The 23,815-nt window shown below is 35.7% G+C and overlaps 1 protein-coding gene across 4 annotated transcripts in view; it reads right to left on the bottom strand.

Annotated features, from left to right (window-relative positions):
• Window positions 1-1,491: 1,491 nt before the first annotated feature.
• LOC117343242 (ceramide synthase 2-like) overlaps window positions 1,492-23,815 on the bottom strand; it is an 84,787-nt gene continuing 62,463 nt past the window's right edge. For 3 of the 4 annotated variants that reach the window (XM_033905583.1, XM_033905584.1, XM_033905581.1), the window contains 2 exons: window positions 15,496-15,655; window positions 1,492-13,508 (listed from right to left, as the gene is read on the bottom strand). In XM_033905583.1, coding sequence (XP_033761474.1) covers window positions 13,377-13,508; window positions 15,496-15,655 — 292 coding nt within the window. In that variant the 3' untranslated portion in view covers window positions 1,492-13,376. Of the gene's footprint in view, window positions 13,509-15,495; window positions 15,656-23,144; window positions 23,305-23,815 lie in introns of all 4 variants that reach the window. The other variant, XM_033905582.1, reaches the window with a different exon arrangement.

Raw genomic sequence — 23,815 nt, 5'->3', positions numbered from 1 at the left:
ACAACCCGTTTGGTCATAGTAATCTAGGTAAACCACCCATAGTTACGCTGTGCAAGAAGATTAGTCAAGCCAGAGACCTATATAGTTGCTCTATCTATATTATTATGTCTCTGGTCAAACGAATGCTTGGTTCTGACGACCCCGATAGATGACATCTTATAAAGTTCACGACTGATCACAGACATTTAGTCTTTCATGTTGTATGAAGACATGGAGATTTTGCAATGAAGACGGTATTCTGTCTCGTAGGAAGTTTGCGTTTGATGTCCAGCGGATCTATAAAGGACACAGATCTATACGGTATTTTATTAAAATCCAAAGGATCTAGATACGAAGCAAGTCATTGACGCAAAAAACTAAAAAGTCTTTTGATTTGTCAAACAAAACCGGCCAGAAAAGCAAGTTGACATAGGTGATTGGCATCATGGGACGTACTACAAGATTATATATTTTAGTTTAATCAGAAGTTACTGTGTGAATTCAAGCCAAGACGACGGACATATCGAAGATGTACGGGATAACATAGGGATACTTGAGTTACTTTATGATATTCATTACGGTCAAGGCCAGATGCTGTTAAGGTCAAGGCCAGTTTATAAGGTTTAATGTCAGACACCGTTTGTAAGCTCAATGCAGATACCGTTTGTAAGGCCAAGGCAATATACCGTTTGTAAGACCAAGGCAAGATACCGTTTGTAAGCTCAATGTAAGATACCGTTTGTAAGGCCAAGGCAAGATACCGTTTGTAAGGTTAATGCAGATACCGTTTGTAAGGCCAAGGCAAGATACCGTTTGTAAGGCCAAGGCAAGATACCGTTTGTAAGGCCAAGGCAAGATACCGTTTGTAAGGTCAATGCAGATACCGTTTGTAAGGCCAAGGCAAGATACCGTTTGTAAGGCCAAGGCAAGATACCGTTTGTCAGGTCAATGCCAGATACCGTTTGTAAGGCCAAGACAAGATACCGTTTGTAAGCTCAATGCAGATACCGTTTGTAAGGTCAATGTCAGACACCGTTTGTAATGTTAATGCTAAATACCATTTGTATGGTCAATATCTGGTATGTGATAAGGCCAAGGCAAGATACTATTTTTAAGGACAAGACTGGGTACTATTTGTACACTCAAGTTGAGAAAGTGTTGGTAAGATCAAGGTCAAAGACCGTTTGTGAGGTTAAGGCCAGAGACCGTTCGTGAGATCAAGGTCAGAGACTGTTCGTGAGGTCAAGGTCAGAGACTGTTTGTGAGGTCAAGGTCAGAGACTGTTTGTGAGGTCAAGGCCAGAGACTGTTTGTGAGATCAAGGCCAGATACTTTGTGAGGTCAAGGCCAGAAACTCTGTGATGTCAAGACCAGAGACTGTTTGTGAAGTCAAGGCCAGAAACTCGTGAGGTCAAGGCCAGAGACTGTTTCAAGTTCAGGTAATGTTTGTAAGGTGAAGTATAGGTAAATGCAGGTGAAACCAGGGGAATATAAATTATACACAAAGCCTTCATGAAAGAAATGAAATATTTTATTGACAAATATTCTGGGCACATCTAATCCAGACTTGGATCAGGCTAAATACTGCACCAGTGTACATCATGGACCCAGTCCCATCTGTGTGGCTATGATGGACCCGGTTCCTATCTGTGTGGCTATGATGGGTCAGGTCCCCATCTGTGTGGCTATATCTACATTACTATGCCTCGGCACCCATACTTATCATGCTACTGCTTGTATCGCTTCATGCATACTATAATTAAATCCATATTTTATTGACCTTATACATTCATCTAACAATATGCCCAGGCCTGGTAACAATGCTGTTCAGTCAAAATTCTTTTAACGCATGCAATTTCCTTGTCCTGCAATGAACCTATCCTCGACTTCAACTCCAGGCATATCATGGGATAAATATGGTACCATAAGGTCAGAAACATGTCTACATAACATAGCCCCATTCCACTTCTATGCTATATATTATGTTAGCTATACAGAAGTGATCTGATTGGTCAGTGGCATGATAAGAGAGTATTTCATTGGCTGGATATGATATGCCTCTGGTCTATGAGGTTGTATCTGGACTGTAATCACGATAATAACCGGATTAATGTCATATCCGACCAACAGAATAGTTATGGTATCCCCATTTTGTACACGGTAATGTAGCAGAATAGATTCTTCATTCTCACTTTCATACATATTTATCTGTAGAATCACAAATCTTGTTCTATTCATATAAGTAAAAAGATTAAAAAGATTAAATTGAAATACATTCATATCATGTTGATAATAAAAATATTTCTCCTGACTTTATACAGATAAACTTGTCTGTGCAAAATTTAAAAACTACTGCTTTTGTAAGTGGAAAAAGTGTACAAAGTCCAATGGGAAACCAGTCATATTCACTTTAAAAAAATTAAAACCATTTTGATTCTTCATATTAATTTGAAACGTTTTCATAAGAAAATTCACTGTTTATATTCCAAGTGCATATATAATTGATGAACACATAATTGAATTACAAAAATAACAACGAATTAATAAATGGAACAAGAGTTCCGCGAGGCGGAACAATATACGCCCGTCAAATGTTTTATGCATCTCATTACACTGTAAAAGTGGTTAGGTGGCATGCTATAACCTTCATATAATGGCATATTTCTGCCATCGATTTTCCAACTTACGACTTAAAGACGTCGACATATTTCCGAGAAGATGTCAACATTATAAATAAATATCAACATAATTTGAAAAATATGTCAACTTATTAGCTTAATTGCCGAGATAAAATAACACCGTGATAATCATCTAGGAAGTCGTAAACTTGGCATATTTCTTACATCGACTTCCTAGATAATTATCACGACAATATTATCTTGGTAAGTAAACTTTTAAGTTGACATATTTTCAGTTTATGTTGGCATATCATTTGATGATGTTGACACCTTCTCAGAAATATGTCGAAAGGCGGCGACTCGATGGCAGAAATATTCCTCCATACCCTCACCTTTCACTACAATGCTTAATTTTCTTACAGTTTGAGGAATACAAGTAAGCAGGAGTTAGTCTCTACCTCATCCTGATTATAATGCCTACCCAGTTTCAAAGAAATCGGTAGAAAACTTTGGGAGATCTCCGGACAAGATTCAAGTACAAGAAATGAATAAAGAGCAATAACTTTTGCAAAAATAGTTGAATCAAAATGCCTCTTTGGGAAACAAATTTGATATTATGATTATAAAGCCTACATAATTTCAATGAAAATTGGTACAGAAATGTAGATCTTCTGACAAAAATAAATAAACAAAGGTCAATAACTTTTGCAAAAATACCTGAATCAAAATGCCACTCGGGGAAACACAATTATATAATATGATTATAAAGTCTACCAAGTCTCAAAGAAATCAGTCAAAAAATGTAGATCTCCGCACAAAAATCAAATACTGATATTCCGCACAAAAATCAAATACATTTATGTACTGAAATAATTAAAGGGCACTGCACCGAACAGATGGATAGATGGACGTACAACGCCATACCATAATGCTGTCATCAAATTTGACGGACGCATAAAAACTGACAAATCGAAAAAAAATATATATATAAAGAGAAAAAGAAAAAAGGAGGTATTAATCAATTTAAGCTTAGTTTATCAATGAGGTCAAACCCAAGGAGTTACTTTCTGGAAAAATCAAGGATACCCTGATCCATGTCATTTCTTTCCAGTGAAGTTACAAAAATCATAAATATCACTTCAACTTAACAAAACAAAGTAACAACAACAAAATCAAATGTGTGGTAAATGGCTGTAAATCAACTCACTTTCATGAAGAATCATTTTTATGTTTATGCTACAAATACATTATTTGCAAAAAAAAAATAAAATTTACAGATGGGAAAATGATGGATACCCGATACCCTACAAATGCTGACTCGTCAGTCTTTCTACCAGTAGGACACAGCATAGTAACTGTATAGTTGTTCACAGGGCTGATGTTTTGCTGCTATTCCAGTTGGACCTAATTCATGCTATTGAATTCCATGGAATACTGTTTTGAAAATATCCTCAGTGCCAACTACACAGTATATCATCAGCAAGCCAAGTTAACAATTACTGTGAAGGTTTTACAAGGGATTCTTAGCTTCTACCATTTCTGAGGGCAGAATGAAATCTTGAAATATGACTCATATATCAAAACTGAAACTAATAGGGAAAATACTGGTTTCCTTCACAAAAAGTCCATTGTTTTTGCTTCAAACATTTAATAACAACATTCGTTTTTTATAAGGTTTGCTATCTACAAATCAACTTGCATTCTTTATGAGATATCCTGTATAAACAGGTATATTCATCTTTATGAGATATCCTGTATAAACAGGTATATTCATCCAAGATATTGCACTCTAAATATTTTAAGAACTTTCATCAGAATGAAAAAAATCTTGTATATCTAATCTTGCTAATAACAAGAATTTTCATTGGCTGAAAATGTTTTAGGTCATCAGCCAATGACAAAAGGACGTAGCTGTTTGAAAATGTCAGTTCTGATTGGCCGATACAGTGACGTAATTTTTTAGTGATTGTGTGCAGTAGATTGAATCTGAAGGATACACTCGAATATATGTGTTATGTTAAGGAGCCATAACACAAGAAAATACAGTGTATATACTCTATGAAATGAACGGTGAATTAATAATTAAATAATTTTTATGAAGTATCAAATATTTGATCACCATCCCTCCTCCAACAAATGTTAAGTTGGCTTGCCATATATACTATCAAATAATCACTTGACCTTTGAGAATTTGAATCTCCCTTAACAAATGAACACAGTATGATGACATTTCAATATAATAAATTACTAGTACTGTATATGAAAGTGGCCTAATAGTTATAAAACTAGTCAAGGGGTTAGTATCATGGTATCTATTTTGTAACTAACCCTTCAGGCAAAACAATGTAAAAAAAAAAAAATTGAAACATGAAGCCCAAGTGATTTACAGTGTGGAGTTGAAGGCAAGAGATCAGCTAGAGTAATGCTTCTAGCTTCATTTTTTTCTTTCTCTTTCGTGAAAATAGAAAAATAAATGACAAGTTTTAGGTTCAACTGCTTATAGGCTCAAAATGAGCAACTTCTGTTAGATTTACAAATATATTAGTAGTTTAATCTCAAAGTAGACACAAAAATATAACTGGCTAGAGTATCAAACCCATCTCTAACTGTTCTGTAACATTCAGTCATGCTCAACAGCTTAGAGGATGCTAAAGCTAACTTTCCTCCCATGGAATATTCATCCAGTGTTGCTACGATTGGGTAGATACAAATTTTGCATGTAGAAATAAGTAATGACTTTACTATAAATCTAAAATTGGCAAGAAAAATTTGGTTTAAAAAGATTATACAAAATTTCATTTGAAAGAAAATACATGTGAACTAGACCTAAACATGTATTACAATTATGTTATCAATATTCATACAATTATATCGTGAATGTATCTGGGCACTGGAAAATGTAGTTCTACATATGCATATATTCTTTAAAGCTTATGACAACAACAATGAACTCTGAAAAAGTTTCTGAAATCCAAGCCTTTTCATCAATATTAACAATGAAATCACAATTTCCTACTAAAACTACTATATCCATTACACAGCTGTCAATTACGACCAGATGTATTGTCATCTAAGCACTAAATACAAAGTTAATTAAAATCCCCCTACATAATTATCTTACCCAAAATATGAAATACTAAATCAATTTTGTGTATTCCATTTGATTTATTACATTCCCCACTCTCTCACCTTGACCACTTTCACACAGTGACAAACTAATACTGCAGTGTTCTGTACATTAGTACATTCCCATCTTTAAAACCAAGAATTCCAATCAATATACATATCTATTCTCTGTATCCTTAGAATATGTCACAGTAAAACAAAGGATTTGCGGTTAAACCATTTGATTGGTTTCAGACCAAACAACCTGACCAATCAAATGTCTGGTTTCTTTCCTTTGATGACTGCAAGGTGCCATACCTCAACCAAATTTAGCCAATCAGAGACCTTTGATCTGCTGCATGATGCATACTCCTGTACAAAGTCCAGCATAGTCATTTTACATGCATTTGGACAATAGCAAGACTATGTACAAAGTCCATGACACATTCCTCTGGTAGATAGAACATCCTAGGTATGTATATGATATACAGGAATGCTGGGATTTTGTAGACAGTTCAATTCTACTAAACCACCTTTCAATGTGTCATGTGATTTGATGGTCAGGTGACACAACTGAAGAATTAAAATCAGCAGTTAGTAGGGCAAATTTACACCTATTCCATTGTCATAAAAACAATGATGCCAGGTAAATAATATTCGGTGATTTTCTATACTACTCGCAAAATATTTAGATTACAAAGTTCATAGAGTTCATCCCTTCTATTCTGGTAATGGACGCAAATACTTGAGTAGGTAGCAAAGATTTGTTTATGTTGTTTGTAACATGAGGGTTATTCTTCTGAAGCGTGACAAAGTTAATATTGTTTTTGTTGTTACATAGTGCGTAAATCAGTCTTGTACGAATGTAGGTAGCCTTTTATAGGGCACATCATCTTATGGTGAGGAATACCACTGCATTGGTTATAATCTAAATATTTTAATTTCAGAAATGTATTATTACCTTATCTCCATCCAAAAGATAAAGTAGTTTTTTTCTCTGTTTTAGAGTTACTTCCCTTTGACAGTCAACTTTTTTTTTATTTGGAGATCCTTTAAATACATTTCTTGGATAAATGATTTTTGTAAAAAAAATGTTAATGTGAAACACAGTCACAAAAGACTGGTAAGCCTAAGGTTAATGGTCAAATTTTAATTTTTCCTTTTTATTTCTTTGATGTTTTTTTCTCCAAATAATTAAATTCCAAACGATGAAAATTATGTCAAATACATCCTTGGTATGACCTTTAATGGAAGCAAATGACTTTTCATTAATTTACATTTCCACCTCTCCTTATTATACACTTTACCATAAATAGTAAAAAATAGTCTTATATACACAGCTGTACATAACCTTAAGCAAAAGTGACCCTGCATACATGCATGACAGTATCGTTGGCAGTGGGTATTCACGACTAGATAAAATAAACCTACATCATTGGACGAACTGACCACAACACAAACAAGCTTGTTTATATTTTTTGCCTAGTTTTGATATATTTCTTTAACACTTATAAGCTAGTATGGTGAAAACATATCTGGGGTTTAAAGGGGATCTTATGACCTATGTGTGATTCTCTACCATTCTGAATTAATTCTATGTCAGTTCATACTCCCATCCATTTAGACGATTATATTTGATGTAACACTACACTGATCTGAGTTGGTGGAACTTTTGTTGTGTAACGGGCACAAAAACTGACCATAGAACGTCTCAATGCTAAAACGCATTACCGACACGACACACCTAAAAAAAAAAACAGATTAAAAAAACATCTCATTGCACAAAATAAAATTTTGATCCCTCATCAAATATCCAGTCATTACCAACAGATGAAGGCACAGAATTTGTTTTATGCCCTCAACAAAAGGCAATGAATAATTTAGTATTTGTATAACTGGGACCATTGTTTAGCTGTAATAGTCTTGACAAGTTTGGCACACACTGACTGAAAATAGTTTTCTATCAGATGTACTAGAAACAAGTTTTTACATTAACATCATTCAATAATCAAAACTCGTGCAGATTCCAAATTTAATTTCAGTAGATTTAAAACAAATCATTCACTGTCAAAACATGAATTACTACATAACAATGTAGACCTACTGAATAAAGCAATGCTAAAAACAGTAATATCGTTAAAAAATACACTCAACCACAGACAAAACACTTAACACGGTTCAGGATTACATCAGTTGCAAAGCAATCTGCATACTAAATGGGAAACACAGAGTATTTAGATTTCAAACCATACAGCTACCCCGGACCTCTCCGAGTCCGTCTAGGTAAACCCCACCCCCAGCTCTAGGCTATCCAGGACTCACGTAGGTAAATCCGCCCCCCATCTCTGGACTACCGGGGACCTCACTAAGTAGGTAAACCCTGCCCCCAACTCTGGACTACAGGGGACCTCATTAAGTAGGTAAACACCGCCCCCAACTTTGGACTACCAGGGACCTCACAGAGTCTGAGTAGGTAAACCCCGCCCCCATCTCGGGACTACTCGGGACTACTCGGGACCTCACTGATGAAAGCTCTGGAGTATTGGAGACCACACTAAGTATATCAACCCTTCCCCCAGCTCTGGACTACCGAGGACCACACTAAGTATGTAAACCCTTCCCCCAGCCCTGGAGTATCGGGGACCCACACTAAGTATGTAAACCCTTCCCCCAGCCCTGGAGTATCGGGGACCCACACTAAGTATGTAAACCCTTCCCCCAGCTCTGGTCCTACCATCAGCTCTATTTCACCCATTTTCTGAATCCCTAAGTGGCCAGCAAGGCCTGTATCTTTCAATCGTTTTTATTTATTTTTTCCTTTAAAAATATGAAGGGTCTACTTTTAAAAGCAAACAGTGTCAATGACATCTGTTCCCCTCTGCTTCTTTAAAAAGTACAAACTGTGATTTGGTTTGAATTTTGCTTTTATGCTGAAAGATGAGTGTATTTTTTCTGCTGAAAGATGAGTGTATTTTTTCTACCACGTATTTGCATCAGAATTGGTTTTCACGTCATATTTTTCCCACTAAGCACCATTAAGACATTTTCCCTAAATTTAAAAAAAAAAAAAGTTAATGACTGTCCTTGTTATCAGTATAACATTATTACAATTTTTATGATTTTGACACCAATTTCCATGAAATATTATCAGAGAGAGAGAAAAGTGATCTCTATGCATGAACTTTGAGGCTGGCCAGAAAACCTGGGTCAGATGGGTGTAGAATCACTTATCAATCACTGCTATCCTGTAGGGAGGGCGGTTTGTATCCACTGTATACATTTCAGTTTAAAGACATACAGTGTATAAACATGATTTACAATACAATAATTACATCTAAAAATGACTGAATATTACCATATTTGATATACAATATTGTACCAGATAAATATAATACAACAGTAATGATCCCATCTCCTAACAGGTGTTCCAATATAAATACCTGTTAACAGTCAAGATATGTAAGGGTAGAAAAAAAATCTACAAATCAATAATCATAAAGGTCTAAATACATCATTTTAATTATTTTGAATTCTTTAAAATATAACAAAAATAGTGTGAAGGAAAACTAATGCTGGATTTCATACTGATGGTTTTTACCTGTTGAAAAGGTCTTCGAGGTTTGACTTACTGTCTACAACCGTCCGGTGTGGCACACTGGAGTGTTGGACAGAAGTCCACCCCTCGGGTGTGGGATCTACAGAGAGTCAACACCCCACCATTCACGGATGATGCTATCCCTATCAACTGGTACTGTACATACATGTTTATGCGTAATAAATAAAAAAAAAAAATGTTGATATTGTAAATTTAATTTTCATGGGTTATACTTTCGACCTGAGTTAAATGTTAAAGAGTTTTATAAACAACATACATTTTTTTCTTCTCATATCTAGTTTGGTTAATTTGAATTGTAAGGGGTTGATGTCTTAACAGGTTCTTGTGTCACACAACCTTCACATTGACATTTTAGTATAAGAAGTTTAGGAGCATTCTTCCAACCCTATGTTGGGACTATACTTCAACAAAGTTTAAAACATCATAATGGACTATCAAAACTGTCAATGCAATTTTAATGAATCGAAGGCTGTAAAAGTAGAAAGATTATATGTTATAACAATGACCAAGGTCAAAGGTCAAAGCTCCAGTGATGACCGAGATGAAGTGTTGTAATGTCTGAATTGATAGTAGCCTGACATGAACATCAGTAAATTAAAGAAAACAAATCTTCACTAGTAGACATTTTGATCAAACATTTCTCATAACAGGTGGGTAAATATCAGTCGACAATATAACGAAGAACATTGGTTATGGTAGGTCCTCTCTTTTACTACCCTACATTCCCCTTTAGCCTCAAGTCTATATCTCTGATAAAAAAAATGCCATGGTTGGTGAAACTTTGTGTGATGACTGGCTTAATTGTCTTCATACTACTGACAAAATGAAGTGAAGGACATTGTTCAGGTCATGCTCTAATCCACCTGAACACCAGGGGTCAATCCGTCTGGAACTTGACCCTCTGGACATTAGACCCTGACAAACAGATATGGATATTGTTAGGACAGATGTCAGTTAAGTTGTGACAATCACTTTTAGGTATGATGCTGGTACTCTCGCTAGCGACAGTGTCATACACCCAATAGAACAGTCACACAGGGAGTGGTCAATTATACAGAAAGAGAACCAATATCATTTAGGATAAACCATGTTCATATAAATTAAAATATCATTAATCCAAACCATACTTATTTAGTTGACCAACCCTCCAAGGCCATTTATCCGGTTTTCCCCATTCCAGTCACCAGTTTGTCTCAGGCTCTCTATCCAGTCACCACTGATCTGTTTATCCCTATATCTAGTCACCACTGATCTGTTTATCCCTATATCCAGTCACCACTAATCTGGTTGTCCAACTATCCAGTAACCACTAATCTGTTCATCCCTTTATCCAGTCACCACTAATCTGTTTATCCCTTTATCCAGTCACCACTAATCTGTTTATCCCTTTATCTAGTCACCACTAATCTGTTTATCTCTCTATCCTGTTACCACTAATCTGTTTATCCCTTTATCCAGTCACCACTAATCTGTTTATCTCTCTATCCTGTTACCACTAATCTAGTTGTCCCACCACCGAGCACATATTAGAAGGCTGCTTGTTTTTTTTCTACATAAAGTCATCAAATGAGTCCAGTCTTCTCATTTGGTGAATGGTGGACTATTTACAAGAAATGAAATAAAGGTGGCTGTATTTCCTATCAGGAATGATCTAAAAAGTGACTGGATTATCAATCAGGAAAAACATGACTAGATCAGCTACAGGGAATAAAGGTGGCTAGATTATCTTCCAGGAATGAAAGTGACTGGATTATCTTCCAGGAATTTATTGGATTATCATCCAGGATTATATGACTGTATTACTTAATTGAAGGTGACAGGTTTATCGACCAAGAAATAACATGACTAGATTATTGACAATTGGACAGTAGTTGTTTGGTTTACTCCAGATTACTGTATAGCTATACTTTGAGTACACATGACCTATTGGTAGACACCTATATGTACCCAGTATGTACTGTTTGATCAATGAGGTGCCTGGTGATTAGGCTACAGCACAGGGACTTGGTACATTACCTTCCTATGGTTCATATACATATACTTATGTACTGAATGTGGATTTGGAATTGTGTCAAAACTCTGTGGCCTGCATCTCTGTGCTACTGGTGCCCCCTGGCTGATTACTCTAACCCTAACTAGATACAATTGATATCACATTATCAGAATCTCTTATCAACTTGCCATCATGATAACCGCATAAATATTGCATTTATTTACATGTAGACACAATCAAACAGAATCCATCATTAGTAGGGTTTAACACGATTCAGTTGACTTCAATTTCAAAGTTAAAAACTTTTGTATGTGTGTGAGGTTTTTTTTTTTTAAATTTTAGTTTTGACATCACCGACATTTTATGATGATGTATGCTAAAACTGATGTATTGTTGTATTTCATCAAAATAACTTTTCATCATTTTCAGACTTCCATTGTGAATCTACACATTAAATTGTAAAGACAATAGGACACTGATGTACACATCACATATCTACCCCTTATAGTTTTGTAACCACATTACATGGATTGAACATCTAAATTACAAAAGATTTCCATTTCCTTGTCTGATATATCAGATATTTCCTCCCTTGCTACATAGGTTACGTAACATATGTTCAGTATAAAGTTCATATACATGTATATACAATGTACTCGAATAATATTCTTTCATTCCATTCATGATATCAAACAGGTTACACATGCTTCCATTGTAGATCAACAGGTCTGGCATTCTAATCTCATTAGTTTACAAACAGCACTTTAATACCAAAAGTTACAAAACAACTCAGAAATACATTAAAAACCTGAATAGGATATTTTCAAAAAATAATTATAGTTTGAGTTTACGACCGTTATCCAGGACCTCATGACCCAACAGTCTACAGGATTTAGATTAAATCATTTAAATGCATTGTCATATCTACATTTTAAATAGAACTTTTGAACTAAATTATTAATTTGGTGATTAAAAATTTAAATATTATAAATGTTTTTTTTAAATATATTTAGAAATCTAATGCATACTTCAAATCTTGAAGCATTGCATCAGTTGTAATATAAATAAAACAGTTTATTACTACCTGTACATAATTGCCTGAGACTCTGACCATATTTCAGAGACCAAAGTATAAATTACTACAACAAGCTTAATTGCATTTAAATTGAAATTTAACACTCATATCATCACTCTTGCCAACGAACATAGAATGTATAGTGTTTGTGACATTGAAATGAGTAACGAAGCTGCAAGTTTGGCACTTACAACCCCTGAACCATACTCATAACAGTGGTCAACCGGTCAGGCCGCATATCCCTTTAACAGTGCCCAAGCACTGAACTTCTGGCTTCAAAATATTTATGTTCCTAACAGACCAAAAACAAATGGCTCAAATCTCAGCACAGACAAGGGCACTTGTATACAGGATACACTGGTCACATGACTAGTGTCATACCACTGACGACCTGCGCTTCCAGCGAAGGCTGGATTGCTTATTTAACGTCTATACAACAGGCCTAAGGTCACGTAGACATTATGATTATAAAATTCCATTCTCCACTTACAACATACACGCCAGATGACAGAATACAAAAAACTCTCCATATAATAGGCTCACGAAAAGTTTCATATCAATAACAACATCATATATTGCACAACAGCCGCTCAGCTGAATACTCAAAACTACAGGAGCCTGACACCTATTTCTAGGCATCAAAGGACAAAATAGGATCGTTGCAATCTCTTACAATATTTTGGCCTTACCACAGTAGAGAGTCGCCAGGGGAGATAACTCTCTATCACACTTTGTCTGCAGTAGATATAACTGTCTGCTTAACATAGCACTTCAGTTCAACTTTGACTAAAAACTGTCAGATAAAACGAACCGTTCTAACCTGAAGAAGAAATATTTCAATACATGTATTTGAGCTGTATTTACAATGCACATGCAGCCACACAATTGCACAGTAATAAGCTTTGTTTAATTAATTAGTATAAACAGAGGCAGGACTGATTTCCATGGCGACGTGGCCCCCTGGCATTCTTGGCTGGCCACTGCGATGGCACTAAGACACTGCCTTGACCTTGTTGTGATTGTGGTTGTGATTGTGATTGTGGTTATTGTTGGGTTGAATCGCATGTCCATTTTCATCTTCACTGACATTTTCCTCTTCAGAGCTACGAATATCTGTAACCTCCTGTGAAGGAAAATAAGAAGAATTGTCAATTTGTGAACTCAAAATCAGGAATCATTATCATATATGATAAATCATAAAGACTAAACATTTTTGAACAATTTTGATAAACAATTTTTCACTTTCTGTAGATTTCAATAGCATTCTGTGAACAATATTTAACTTATGGAACACATACTTGGCAATATTCTTCAGGCGATGATAATCTCCAGTACAACACTAAAGACTGGATTAACACATTGGAGCCATACTGTACATACAGTCCAATCAATTAGTGGGTGTATAAAGTTTGACAAAGTTATTTACGAGAAATGTTTCCAACCACTGGAATCAGTATTTTGACTGTTTCCATGTTAACCAAAGAAATATCACTAGCTAAAACTCCTCCACAGCAGAAAGTGCTTCTAGACAACTCAATTGATGTTTGTAGGAAATTTGTGGAATTATTTGAAATGATCTAGATATATATGCTCTCGATATGCTTAAATCTGTTGTTTTGAAAACTTGTTTCCATGGTAACCAAAGAAATATCTAAATAAGAAACTCCTCTATAGCAGAAGGCACTACTTGAACACAAGATGGATGTGTGCAATTGAATTTGTGAAGTTATCTTGAACGATTTTTTATATACACTAGAAACTCAGAAATCAGTGATTGTGACTGTTTCAATAATAACCATGAAATAATTGAAACTGAAAAATGTTGCATAGGAAAAGGCATTACTAGATAACTTGATTGAAGTGTCTAGAAAGTTTTCTGAAGTTATCTCAAACTGTTTTGGCGATATGCTCTGGAAATGCTGAAATCTGTGATGTTGACAATTTTTTCTCATGGTATCCATGAAAAAATATTGAATTGGAAAACTGTGTCAAAATATAACTCAATTGGTTTCAGAGATACAATCAGGAAATGCCCTGGGACGTACAGATGGAAACTGTTTGTATATAACCCTGCCAACCTTTGTTGGGCGAGGTATGAAAATGAACAACTCCAAACTTTATAGAAGATCCATCAAATACGCCTGGAGAGATAGCAATAACAAACTTTGACAAAATCCAAGATGGCCACTGCATGACCATTTTCCTATTATAAATTATAAGTTCTTTCAAAGACCATTGGAAAGGGACATATTAACTTAGGGAAAGATCCTCCATTTCAAATATTGCAATGAAATGTCTAGTGTTCAAATCTCAAGTTCTTCACCTAAATATGAAATTTGAGAAAGACTCCTCAATTTCTTCGCTAAGACTAAGCTAGTCCACCTATGGAATAGAGGACAATTTATCCAGTACTGTTCCACGATAGATGGCCCCACCACAGAAGAAAATTGATCTGAGCAGTCCATCATGTGACAATGATTTATGCATATAGTCTACAGGACCAAAAGAGCTCACAAGCTTTCCAGTTTTTTGTAGAGTACATGTTACTATACACATGTTGTGTCCCTTGGCCTACATATCTTTTTAAACTCTAAATAGGTTGAAATATCCTCATTCATACCACCAAAGTAGTGTTTCAATATTGACCCTTTCTTTCCCTTGATAAAAACATTACCTACATTGTATATATCTGTAAGCTTGGTGCCTTGCAACCAAGTATCTTAATTTTTATCGAAATCTTCACTAACAGAACTGAAATTTTACATTCGCGTTAAACTGGGTCTATAAGTTACCAGAATACAAAGTTTGACTGTATAACACCTGGATCTCACTTGGCCAAGGGATGCACAAAGTCTTATCAAAATTAACAGGTCCATTCTGGATTCTTAGTCTTATAAATGAAAAGCCAACAGGCAGACGACAGATGCTACATCACAAACTGCATAAACTCACCTACATTTCTGGCATCAAAACTAACAACAAAAAAGCAAGAGAGAAAAAAAAAAAAAAAACGGCCATAAAATCACTAATCACGGTTGGTGAAGCATGCCTTGGACCAGTGGTCTGCAGCAGTGACCGGCGGTCAGAAGACACAAATTTGCAGTATATACCTCTCCAGTGTTTGTGAGGACGTCGTATGTCACCTTGACGATGAGGGAGAACCAATAGGCATGCAATACCAGCAGTAGGCATAGCATCGCGTTAAACATATACACGGCGGGGAAATTTCCCACTAGTATAGGTAACTCAAAGTAGGTAGAGTAGATCACCCTAGAAAAAAATCAACAGAGCATACGGATATACATTTCATCATATACTGTTTGGCCAAGACGCATTGCAGTGAAACCTTTTCAAATGCGATCAATTTCATACACATCAATTTTAAAATTCCAACATATTTTTTCTTAGTAAAAAAAAAAAAAAACAAAATCAGAATATTTTCAGTATGTTTATGAATTTTGTCAGTGAATCTTTTTTCAGATTTGTTAAGATTACAGGAGTTTTAATAATTGTGAAGGAATTTTAAAAGCGATGATGAGGATGATGCCATAAGAAGTGGTCTCACTGCACTGTGATCTAAGCACAGTGGTTTCATGGTTGGCACTGCTGTCTGTAAGTTGTGTTGGAGAGAAATGTCCTGCCTAAATAATACTGTTTTTTTTATCATGTTCATTATGAACACTCTAAAACAGAATTAAAATGTTGTGACCCATTGTAAGGACACATCTGTATTGAAGACCTGTTGACTTGAATGTTGTATAATTTTACTGTAGTACCCATTCACACACTATACCTATGGTACAGATGTGCCGAATACCATTATTGGTACCCGTGGGACCTGTAAAAAAAAACCAACTCACACAATCACACAGTGAATCGGAATTAAGAAGGGTGGAAATATTGAATCTAAAAGGTAGAAATGGTCCACACACAAAGTTACTTAGTAATTAGTAAAAAACAATTTAAGATATGAAACACAAAGACAAGACACAACAAACCAAACAGTTACAAAAGCATGCATATATCTAGTGCAAGCTAAGGGCAGAAAAGGCCTTGTGAGGTGGAAATAGAACAACAAGTCAAGCTAAGGGCAGACAAGGCCTTGATGAGGTGGAAATAGAACGACAAGTCAAGCTAATCAGTCACTTCATGATTTTTTTTCCCACAAGCAAGTAAGCAGAATTTTTTTTATTAGAATTTCCTTCAAAGATGCCACATTGGGGAAAAATAACATTCTGAAGATCTTAATTAACTGGGTTATATGTGAACTAAATAAGACTTATATAGGCTTAGCCTGTTGTCTGATTCTTTTAACAATGCTATATTTTATTCATTATACCTGCAGCATCCAATTTTTTATTCCCCCCCCCCCCCTTTTTTGTAAATTCTTTGTTTTTTCTCTGTAATTTGCGTGCATTTGTATTTGAGGTGGGGAAATCCTTCCTATCAGATGAAAATCAGAAAATTATACAGATGGAATGATTTCAGTAAATAAGTAAATAAAGATTTTATTATACAGTAAGAGTCCGTGAAATCTTACAGCTGGACACATATGTTTTTGAGAGCATTCTCACAGTGTGAAAATAGCTTAATTTCAAAAGTCTGACTTATTAAATAACCTAGTAAAACACTGAGATTTGATAGGAAATTACTGCTTTTAATAAAATAACATTTCTGTATGTGACAGATTTATTAACGATTTATAGAAGTTATAACCTTCAGTTCTCCAGAGTGACAAGAGACATATACATGACTGAAGTCTGTACTTGACATGTATAATGTACTGTCATACCATTTGAGGAGAGTTCAAGTTGTATAGGTACATAGATCAAACGATCACGGAAACCTATCTATGTATAGTACAACACTTTGTAACCCCAGCTGATTACATCATCCTTAGATGATGTTGAAACAAGACCTAAGTCTAAATGAGGCCGAATTTATCGAGCTTACCTTGTATTCAATGGTACTTAATCGAGGCAGAATTTATCAAGTTTACCTCGTATTCAGTGGTACTTAATCGAGACAGAATATCAAGCTTACCTTAAATTAAATGTTACTAAACACATGTTATCATTTTGTTGTTTATCAAATTATGTCTTCTGAAATTATGATTTTTTTTTTTTTTTGGGGGGGGATACTTCTGTTATCAATCCTCTTTTCTACATTTACACATTATGCAATCTGTGTGATTTGACTTTGTGAAATTTGAACTTTTGAGAATTATCAGATTGCCTTGACACCAAACATCATGTCAACAGCTGATAATCTATATATATACAGCTCACCATTCAAGGTAAACAAAATTCTCCACTACATTTTGATTTATGAATTGAGAGTGTCTCTCTGTATTGCCTGATGGGAGGACCTCACGGGGCCAGGGATCTGATCAAAGCGATGACTCAAATATTACAACCTGGGGGAAAATACATCAAAAAATACAATTAACATGTAGTCAGAATACTTAGATTCAATTATGTTAAAATTGCCTTTTACAGAATATGATAGACTATTTTAAAGAAACAACTTTTGAAAATTGTTGAATATTATTCCATCAAAAGTGGAGCTGCAGATTTGAAAACCATGAATTCTATTTACGTGATGATGGTGAACACTTTGTGAACTATATTTGTATTGACCTAGTAACATATTATCTTTATCATACTGATATACATGTAATAAATACAATTTATCATGCAGTTGTTAAACTTTAGTCGTGGTTTTATCAAACACTGATATCACTATCAAATCTATGGGTCTTACATATGAATCCTAAACTAAATATCCAAGAAAAATAAAATTCAGGTAGCTTACTATAATTAAATAACCAACAATATGCAAGGCCAGATATATTTAAGAGGTATATAGTGAGTATAGTATATAGTGAGTATAGGTTAGAAATATGAGCAGTTGGGGTGTGCACAAGCATCCATCACCTAATGTGATGGGCAGAAAAAACCTCGAAGTTTGATCAAGGACACAGTTTACAGCAATCTTGTGTATCAACACAAATATTCAGCAGTAGCAAATGTTAAATGTGGACATTAAGTTACTTTTTTTTCATTATCTACATTTTTTTTCTTTTTTTTTTTTGTATTTTATAAATGAAAAGCAAAGCAAAACAACCAATGCACTAGCCATCAGACAGAAGTACTAAGGGGGACAACTCCTACTAGAATATATCCAACACAATCCTAAAGAACAAAGAGAGATAACTCCGACAGAAAATAGTACAGAAAGAAAAGGTACAAAGATAGATAACTTCGACACAAAATAGAACAGAAAGAGAGGGCAGCACTATGAAAAATTTTGACAGTTTGAAGTGCTAATATCTCCAGGGGGAGACAAAGAAGCCTGAGCTTACAGGTGACATGTAAGAGCAGCAAGAATGAGAGAATAAATACCTAAACTTCTCCATCTGGTGGAATTTTTTTACTAAACTTTCCTGCAATCTGAGATTTCTACTTCAAAATCTATTTGTTATAAATATGTTGCCTCTTTTTTACCTTTATAATTTTTAACGTTTGTTATTTTTTCTATTAGAAAAACATTGACCAGTTAAAACATATCTGATCCCGATATTCATATAGAAATGATTTCTGTTGTAATTGGGGGAGTAGAGCGAGTTACCCCAAACCTAACAAACAAACCTGATATGTTTTATCCCATTAGTGGTACTCCCATTAAGCTCATCCTGTTATGAAATAATAAAATACATTACATCTCATCCATTCCAGAAATTTTTAATAATATATCTTTTCAATGAAATTGTTCCCAGAAAATTCTTTCATATGTACTTTCCTCTTTCGTAAGGAGTGAAACTGAGACACTTGTACGTTTATAATACGTAAATAGAATGCTGAGAGTTAACTAATATGTAGATTTAAGTATGCAGTGAGTCTGTGTTTTGATATTGTACACTGCTAGCAAAAGAAGCGTGAACAACTGGTATGAAGCATGGGAGTGTTTTAGCTCCTATTGCAAGTTTGAAGACTATAAATAACTTTTTGTGGAGACAGGAAAATCTTAATGATCAAATATCAAATAAATTGATGGTCGGGAGGCTCAGTGGTTACACACTTGCCTTTTACCGAGGCGGCCATGGTTTGATTCCCCGACGTAAAAAGGTATGGGGTCACCTGTTCTACCACCTGGGTATTCTTCAGGAACTCCGCTTTCCTCCCACACTAAGACCACCTGAACGCCTTTCAGGCCAGCAAACATCATTAATATCAGCTGCATAACATGTCTTATAATTGTTGTAAAATACATAAAGTTTACATTTACATCAAATATCTACTGCACCTGCTTTATTACAAGCAAAGCATTTTTCTTCTTTTGTTGTCAGTATGTAACCAGAAGGAAGCCATGCTACCCAGTGTGGAATTCAAGTGTGATGGCATTCAGTGATCCTGTCCTTCAGTGACCCTGCCTTCAGTAGTGGCCAAGTGGTTAAGGTGTTCCGACACTTTATCACTAGCCCTCCACCTCTGGGTGGCGAGTTCGAAACCCAATTGGGACAGTTGCCCGGTACTGACCATATGTCAGTGGTTTTTCTCCAGGTACTCCACCTCCAAAACGTCCTTAAATGACCCTGGCTGTTAATAGGACGTTAAACAAAAACAAACAAACAAAGATCCTTCAGTGACCCCGTCTTTCAATGACCCCGTCCTTCAGTGACCCCTTCTTTCAGTGACCCTGTCCTTCAGTGACCCAGTCTTTCAATGACCCCGGCCTTCAGTGACCCCGTCTTTCAGTGACCCTGTCCTTAGTGACCCGGCCTTCAGTGACCCCGTTTTTCGGTGACCCTGTCCTTCAGTGACCCTGTCTTTCAAAGACCCCTTCCTTCAGTGACCCCGTCTTTCAGTTACCATGTCCTTCAGTGACCCCATACTTCCCTGACCTCATTCTATAGTGACACCATACTACAGTGACCCCGTCCTTCAGTGACCCCGTCCTTCAGTGACCCCATTCTTCAGTGACCCTGATCCTTCAGTGACCCTGTCTTTCAAAGACCCCTTCCTTCAGTGACCCCGTCTTTCAGTTACCATGTCCTTCAGTGACCCCATACTTCCCTGACCTCATTCTATAGTGACACCATACTACAGTGACCCCGTCCTTCAGTGACCCCATTCTTCAGTGACCCTGATCCTTCAGTGACACCGTTATTCAGTGACCCTTACCCTTCAGTGACCCCTCTTTCAGTGACCCCATCCTTCAGCGAGACCATCCTTCAGTGACCCCGTCCTAAAGTCACCTGTCCTTCATTCAGCGAGACTATCCTTCAGTGACACCATCTTTCAATGACTCCGTCCTTCAGTGACCCCATTCTTCAGTGACCCCATCCTTCAGTGACCCCGTCCTTCAGTGACCCCGTCCTTCAGTGACCCCATTCTTCAGTGACCCCGTCCTTCAGTGACCCCGTCCTTCAGTGACCCCGTCCTTCAGTGACCCCATTCTTCAGTGACCCCGTCCTTCAGTGACCCCATTCTTCAGTGAACCTGTCCTTTAGTGACCCCATCCTTATGAAACTGTCCTTCATGGAATTTGTCCTTCAGTGTCCCAAGCCTTCAGTGACCGTGTCCTTAAATGACCCTGTCCTTCATTGTCCCCATCCTTAAATGACCTTTTTGCTTTAATAGGAGGTAAAACAATACCAAACTAAACCTTCTCAAACACTTTCAAAAACTTTCTATGTAATCCTTTTCTTTCCTTTCGAGGAAACAAGTAGTCTACATAATTGAGTATTTGGACATTTTTCATTGTCAAGAGAGAAAGAATACTTGCATTGTCCACTTTTTAGATACAATTTATTTATGGTTAGGTGGAGCGAGGATGCTAAGCATGCCCTGGATCTTTGGGTAAGGGATGGTATACAGGTATTAGTACATTCATTTCCATGATGCTGTGTCCTAACATCACACGACTTCTCAAAGATATCCATGCAAATTCCTATATGTAGACATATATGGGGCGCAATATAAATGTTTCATATGATCAATCTATTCTAATACGAGTGAATGGTAAAGTACTACTGCATTAACATAATTATGGTATACTAGCCTCATATTTATACATATTTAACTCGCTCTACATCTTAATGGCTATAGTAATGTATTAGATGTACAATTGAGAGGACTATATGCTATTTCATCAGAACAAACTGGATGTTAACAAGTTCACCGGTTTCCCCTAAATGACATATTAGGCAATGTAAGAAAGAGAAACCTTGTAGTAAAGACCTCTTCAGTCCTGGATAAAAATGTATTAAGTCTATATCCTACCTTACACATTATATGTTATTTGCGTTAGTTGTCTCCCGTACGGATACATTACATATACTTTATATGGTATATCTGTTACTTGTGTTAGTTATTTTCCTTTAAAATAAACTTATATCTGTTATTAGTGTTAGAATTATCTCCTTTAAGGACATATGTATGCTATATACTAGAGGCTTAGGAGGATTATCAGGTTTTCCGGTTAACTGTTTTGTGTGGTTTCCTCCCAAAAGAATATTACTACCTTACACATTTTACTATGAATTCAGGAGTTATCTCCCTTGAGGATATAAATTACCTCACACATTTAACCAATCATTTCTGTAGAGTTATCTCCCTTAAGAATATCTACTACCCTGCACATTATACATGCGATTCATGCTATAGTTATCTCCGTTACTTTTCATTATACGTGAGTGTATTATGAATCTGGGCCCACAAATTCACAAAGCTGAAATCATTCACTCAATAGCATGATTTCTTAGTTTGGAACTCTTTCTTGTAAGAAGGTTTTTTTTTAATAAGGTACACTCCATTACATTAAGGTACCTATGGCCTTAAGTGAGAATTCATATTTCTTACATTTAGAAAATATATAATTATTCTATTATTTTTTTTTATTTAATACCCTGAATTTCTCAACAAGGTTTCCTAGCTATAATTATCAAGCCCTGAATGAAGTTATCCAGAAACTGTAGCAAGAAAGCTCATGCCTGCATCTCAAGCAAAGTATTATTTGCTGTTACTGTTCTCTGATTTTTTATGAATGCTGTTAAAAACCTAAGCAAAAATACTGAATTCCTACAGAAAATATGTCAGAGAGGTTGTTTTTTTTTTCTCTGCAAATTTTGAAATGGAATAAAGAAGAAATAAAAAAAAAACATAAACATGATGCAACATGTTTAGAAACAAGATACAACAACTAAACATGAAAAAGAAATCCAAAAGATCAAAAGACAACAACCATGCAGAAAGTCTAAACATATATCGCAGACAAGGGACGTGACTATTAGTCCAGAGTTCAGCCGGATGTTTATTTTACAGAAAGTATCAGGTATGTAAGAAAGTCAATAAACATTTTATCCTTATCTTTAGCAGAGCTAGAAGGGAACAAAACTTGACAGAAGAATGTAATAAGTATTCACTTTTTTATGGATTTGTATCAATCATCTTTCCCCCTTCCAGGCAAGTAGCTATTAAATAACTACTTTGTAGAGTTATAATTGATTATTATCTCCCTGTTCCACTATCTGAAACAGCCAGTGCATCTCTTTGGACAAAAAAAAACAACAAAAAATACTAAAAAAATGTATCTGAAAATATTAAATCAATTAAAACACCAAATTAAATAATTCATGATTTGATATATAATTATAGGAGAAAAAAATACCACCACTTAAAAAATCAAAAATAAGATTTGTGTAAACTGTGTGCTCCATGCTTCTAGGAGGTTTTCCCAGCAAACCAGTAAATTTTACCTTTCGATTTTTGTACCACCCAAAATATAAGACGCGGATTATCAGCACTGTCCATACACAATGCAGAATTTGCAAGGAGATCAAGAGAATGTTGTAGGTATAGTACACTGGCCCGAATCCGACGATAGGGTGGGCATAGAATAGTGTACTCGCTATGATCCTGCAAAAACAAAAACACCAGGCAAAAATCAGGGCTAATTGTCTAAACTAAAAACCAGGAACAAAATTCAGGGTCTCACATACAAACAATAGTCTAAATCTTGTATCAAACAATGCAGTTAGATGTGATATAAGTAATGATGTTTTACTGTATTTATCCAGTTATAAGCCCTGGGGGTTGGGGTGGAGGTTTGGGAGGGAGGGGGGCAAACACAAGTATGAAGTAGGCTACTTGAAGGACAATGAAAATGGAAAATAGCATTTAATTGTTAGTATATTTCCTGAACTATAATATAAATAGGTGGGCTTATTGCCAGATATGAATTTTTACAAGACACAGGCTTATTGTCAGACATGGGCTTATTACAAGACACATGTTTATTACCAGACATGGGCTTATTACAAGACACAGGCTTATTACTAGACATGGGCTTATTACAAGACACAGGCTAATTGTCATACATGGGCTTATTACAAGACACAGGCTAATTGTCATACATGGGCTTATTACA

The sequence above is a fragment of the Pecten maximus genome, chromosome 15, assembly GCF_902652985.1.
Source record: "Pecten maximus chromosome 15, xPecMax1.1, whole genome shotgun sequence".
NCBI classification, from domain to species: domain Eukaryota; kingdom Metazoa; phylum Mollusca; class Bivalvia; order Pectinida; family Pectinidae; genus Pecten; species Pecten maximus.
Note: the sequence above shows the minus strand (reverse complement) of the source record. Positions and strands in the feature narration are given on the sequence as shown.